The following is a 6,000-nucleotide window of genomic DNA, read 5'->3' on the forward strand; positions in this document are numbered from 1 at the left end:
AGTTACGTAGATGAAAACATGTTAAAGGGACAGTCTACCATAGAATTGTTATTGTTTTAAAAGATAGATAATCCCTTTATTACCCATTCCCCAGTTTTGCACAAACAACACAGTTATATTAATGTACTTTTTACCTCTGTGATTACCTTGTATCTAGGAATCTTCTTCCAGCCCCCAGATCACATGACTGTGACTGTTTATTATCTATTGTCTTAAATTTAGCATTGTATTGTGCTAGATCTTAAATAACCCCCTGTGCCTGAACACAGTGTTATCTATATGGCCCACGTGTACTTTCTGTCTCTTTGTGTTGAAAAGAGATTTAAACAGCATGTGATAAGAGGCAGCCCTCAAAGGCTTAGAAATTAGCACATGAGCCTACCTATGTTTAGTTTAAACTAAGAATACCAAGAGAAAAATGCAAATTTGATTATAAAAGTAAATTGGAAAGTTGATTAAAATTAAAAGTCCTATCTGAATAATGAAAGTTTAATTAATACTAGACTGTCCCTTTAAAGCATTTTTATTTAATATTAATATTTAATAGTGTGTATTTACTGTAAATATTTCACATTCCAATTCAGTGTTTCTGAATGTTGATGAGAATGAAAATCCATTAAAATTTAGTATTAGAATGTTACTTTTGTTTTCAAATTATCATAATTGGATCGAACATCCACATTTGAAATTTTTATGGTAGCATTCATTTTAACAAATACTATTCAGAAGTTCAATAGTTCATGTGGTATGGAATTTAGTAAATTGATACATAATAGATGCAAAAATATCAATTTGAATGTTTCTATTTCAAATATTGCATAATTCAAATATTACATTTAAAGAGAGCATTAGAAATACTATTACATTTTCTAAAAGCAGGTCATAGTATTAGTCAGATGAGATGGCAAATCATGGACCATGTTGAAAAATTAAGGGGAGGTGGCAATAGAGAAAATATTGTAAAACAAAACTTACTGGATATATCACTAGAGAGCATGCACCCCAAATGTTTAAATATAGAAATATATTTTTCTGTATTTATGTGAGTTTCCTATATATTTGTGTGATGTTTAGAATTTAAAAGAGATGAAAAAAGCTACATAAGAATGTCATATAATGTTGAAAAAGTAATGATTGTCCCTTTGGAAAGTGTTGGGCTGTTATATGTCCTCTCTCTTTTCTATTGTTTTTAAATGGTTACATATCCTAAAGCAGTATATGCATGTAATGAAAAATGTTGGCCACGAGGTGGCGTTTAATGATCACATATAGTACTTTGATATCATATTTGTACAATTAGTGTTTTATTTATTTAGTTATTTAGTTATAAAATATTTTACCATGAAGGATACATTGAGATTTCTCTCGTTTTCAAGTATGTCCTGGGTCCACAAAACATTGCATTGTTACAATAGGGTAAGATAAAATACAGAAACAATATTAATACATAATATATGTAAAATTTAACATAGATCAGGTAGGAAATATATAATCAACCATGACAGGAGCATTCTGTTTTGAGATATGCAGAGAGGGATCTCTTAAAGGATTTTAGGCTTGGGGAAGGTTTGAAAGTGTGCGGGAGGTTGTTCCATAATTGTGGTGCTCTGTAGGAAAAGGAGGATCGAGCTGCTTTTTTTTTGTATTGAGGCAAGCTAAATAATGTGCTGGTATTGGATCGGAGGTTATAGGAGGTGGGAATAGCCGGGGAGAGCATTCTGCTCAGGTAGGGTGGGAGCTTCCCAGAAAGGCTCTTAAACACAAGGCTGGAAAGATGGAGGGTGCGTCTGGATTCCAGCGTCAGCCAGTTTAGTTCTTTTAGCATGTCACAATGGTGGGTCCTGTACTGTAGTTACATTGTAGCACAAAGCAGCAGAACGAGTTATACAGTGTATTACATTTATTAAGGTGAGTTTGCGGTGCAGGTGCATATACTACATCCCCATAATCCATGATTGGCATCTGCATTTGCTGTACAATCTTTTCCTTTACTGTAGGGCTGAGGCAGGATTTGTTTCTGTACAGGGCACCTAGTTTTAGATAGAGTTTAGATGCAACTTTTTCTATGTGGAGGCCAAAAGATAGATCGGGGTCTAACAACATACCCAAGTATTTGAAAGAGTCGACTGCGGTCAGTGTGCAATTTGATTTTGTTTTGATGCACAGATGGGAATTTTGTAGTTTGTGTAATTTAGGTACAAAACAGTTTTGTCAGTGTTTAGGAAGAGTGAGATCCACTTTTCTACCTCTGTGAACTGGTCTTGGAGCACTGCCTCAACTATCTTCCAGAGGCTACCTGTTTGCAGAGAGCAGTGGAACAGCTGAAATATTCAGCTCTGAATTTCTTTAGACTGTGGCAGATATACTTTAAATTCAGCTTAGGGAGAGAGATATATTAGTGTTAGATGGACTTTCCAAAAAAGTTAAGGGAGGGGGTATCTATGGACATTTGAGCTAGGGGTCGTTCGGGGAAAAAACACAGGGAAAGTTCACAATTTACAGAGATAAGAGAGGCATCCATGTAGGAAAGTAAAACCATTAAACAAGGAACAAGAAAGATATATGGTCCTCCAATATGCTCCAATATGCATTTAAAATTAAGAATAAAAATAATAGCAAATACATATTACAACACACACATTAGTAAGAACAGGGTAGAATATAATGAGATAACTATCTTCCAGAGGCTACTAATGAACTAGCCTACAAATTACAGTTATAGGTGAGTCTGCTTCATATACGTGATTAAGGCCTGTGAGGCCCAAACCTTGCATGATGTGCTATGAAATAAAGTAGTAATCCTTGGAGATAATCTGTGGTGCTGTGGAATTTTTGGACTTTTACAGTTTATAGGGGTAAGCAGTAACCCCATCTATGTGCACCCCCTATTTACAGGAATCTTTAAGAAGATTACATTTAGTGCTGAGCCCAGTTTGTATTTTGTAAAAATACTATTCCAAATATTTTTAGAATTTGAATATTGCATAATTTGAATTGACTTATTAGAAAAATTTGAATTGAATATTACATTTAAAGAAAATATTAGATATACTATTACATTAAACTTAATGTTAAAATGTTCACACATTCGAAAAATTTGATGCGACGGACGTGTTAAAATTAGTTTTATTTTTTGAATGTTGCAAAACGTTCGCCCATCCCTAGTGTAAGGTTTTTTCCACTTTTTCTCCATTGACTTCTATGGGGGGATAGGTTATTGTGCGCACAATATTTTAAGTTAAGCTTTTTGCGCACATCGGGTTAGCGTGAGAGCAATAACTTTTTACTTTCAACTCATAATACAAGGGCAACCCGATGCATGCTCTAGTGAAAGTGCTAAATAGCGCTCCACTTGTAATTAGGGATGGGTGAATGTTTCTTAAAATTCGAAATTTAAAACAAATTTTTATACATTCGTTCGTTCGAATCAAATTTCAAATGTTTATATAACATTCTAATATTCTATTTTCGAATTTTCGTTTTTGAATTTTTTAATAAAATTTGAAAATATTCGTTAGAATAATAGAATGTTTAGCTATGTATTCATTCAATTTCGAAATGTAATATTCAAATTCAAATGTGACATTCAAATTCGAAATAGTATTTCTAGTCTACAACTGTGTTTAATAAATGTAATATTCAAATTCGATTGCTACATTCGAATGTCACATTCAATTTTGAAATAGTATTTCTAGTCTAATACTGTGTTTTAAATGTAATATTCGAATTTGAATGTGACATTCAAATTCAAATGTCACATTCAAATTTAAAATAGTATTTCTAGTCTAATACTGTGTTTTTTAAATGTAATATTCGAATTCGCATGTGACATTCGAATTCGAATGTGACATTCGAATTCGAAATAGTATTTCTAGTTTACAACTGTGTTTAATAAATGTAATATTCGATTCGAATGTGATATTCGATTCAAATGTGACATTCGAATTCGAAATAGTATTTCTAGTCTAATACTGTGTTTTTTAAATGTAATATTCGAATTCGAATCTGACATTCGAATTCGAATGTGACATTCGAATTCGAAATAGTATTTCTAGTTTACAACTGTTTTTTATAAATGTAATATTCAAATTCGAATGTGATATTCGATTTGAATGTGATATTCGATTTGAAATGTGACATTCGAATTCGAAATAGTGTTTCTAGTCTACAATTGTGTTTTATAAATGTAATATTCGAATTCAAAAGTCACATTCGAATTCGAATGTGACATTCGAAAACTGTAAATAACATTCGAAAATCGAATTTTTAAGAATATTCGTTCTAGATCAACATTCTATTATGTAAATCGAATTTCTACAATAACATTCGTTCTAACATTCAAATTCGAATATAAACACATTCGCCCATCCCTACTTAATATGTAATTACGTAATATGGCCCATATAGTTAAATTTAGCTCTGAGGAAGAAATGTACTGTCAATCCTGATTTAAACACAGTCTGAGATTGGCAACTGTGTGTATATGCTGTCCCTGAATGTCATAAGAAATACTAAATTACCATCTATGGGGCATATGTATCAAGCTCTGAATGGAGCTTGATGCCCCGTGTTTCTGGCGAGCCTGCAGACTTGCCAGAAACAGCAGTTATGAAGCAGCGGTCACAAAGACCGCTGCTCCATAACCTGTCCGCCTGCTCTGAGCAGGTGGACAGACATCGCCGGAAATCAACACGATCGAGTACGATTTGGTTGATTGACACCCCCCTGCTGGCGGCCCATTGGCCGCGAGTCTGCAGGGGGCGGCGTTGCACCAGCAGCTCTTGTGAGCTGCTGGTGCAATGCTGAATACGGCAAACGTATTGCTTGCCGTATTCAGCAAGGTCTGTTGGACCTGATCCGCAATGTCGGATCAGGTCCGACAGACCTTGAAACATATGCCCCTATGAATGAGCTTTGTTTCCTTATATGGTTCGGCAGTTATTTTCTTTAATAGAGCAGGATACTAGAGTCTACAGGTTATAAATCTATACAGGGCTTTTTTTGTGGCGGTACTCATCGGTACTGAGTACCCCCACCTCTGCCAACTCATAACAGGTAAAATTTGTAATCATAATGTAAATACTCTAGTTTTCACAAGAGGGGCTACAAAGTACATCAGACATTCTAAATAATGTTGTCTCTTTGCTTTTCTCAAAGTTACTGAGCAGAATATATCAATCAAAAAATCAATGAGTAACGGCACATTTTTTCTGAGTACTAGCACCTTTTTTTTTTACGAAAAAAGCACTGTGTGTATATATATATATATATTTATATATATGGCTTTGAAACTTTATTTGTTCATTTTTAACAGATCACAATTGTAGAGGCGAGTGAACGTATCGGAGGGAGAATCCTTACATTTAGGAATAAGAATGGATGGTACGCAGAACTGGGTGCTATGAGAATCCCTAACTTTCACAAGTAAGTCAATACATTTTTGTTTGGTATTATCATCTATTTTCAAACAAAATACAATTGGTTACAAATAAATAAAACCTAATTCAGCTGTTAATAGAGGATTTAACCCTTTACCTACCGTTAGCTTTACATTCCATTGCTGTTATAAACTGTGTAAACTAGTTGTAACATAAAACATCTCCACAGACTTTAAAGGGACAGGAAACCCCAAGATTTTCTTTCATGATACGGATAGAACATACAATTTTAAACAACTTTCCAATTTATTTCTATTATCAAATTTGCTTCATTCTATTGTAATTATTTGCTGAAGAAACAGCATTGCACTACAGTCAGCTATCTGAACACATCTAGTTAGCAAATCACTAAAGACAGGCACCAATCAGCAGCTAGCTTCCACTTGAACGGATATGTGCGTATTCTTTTTCAACAAGGGATACCAAGAGAACGAAACACATTTGAAAATGGAGGTTAATTTAAAAGTGACTTAAAATGACATGCTCTATCAGAATATTGCAGGTTTAATTTTGCCTTTCCTATCCCTTTAATGGAGGTATTTGCTGTACCACCAGTTTACAC

At 34.0% G+C, this 6,000-nt stretch overlaps 1 protein-coding gene across 1 annotated transcript in view; it reads left to right on the forward strand.

The window, feature by feature from the left end:
- The window catches only part of IL4I1 (interleukin 4 induced 1), an 88,922-nt gene that overhangs the window by 26,867 nt on the left and 56,055 nt on the right, over window positions 1–6,000 (forward strand). Inside the window, exon 3 of the mRNA XM_053690589.1 lies at window positions 5,315–5,424. Coding sequence (XP_053546564.1) covers window positions 5,315–5,424 — 110 coding nt within the window. The remainder of the gene's footprint in view (window positions 1–5,314; window positions 5,425–6,000) is intronic.

This window comes from Bombina bombina, chromosome 8, assembly GCF_027579735.1.
Source record: "Bombina bombina isolate aBomBom1 chromosome 8, aBomBom1.pri, whole genome shotgun sequence".
NCBI lineage: Eukaryota > Metazoa > Chordata > Amphibia > Anura > Bombinatoridae > Bombina > Bombina bombina.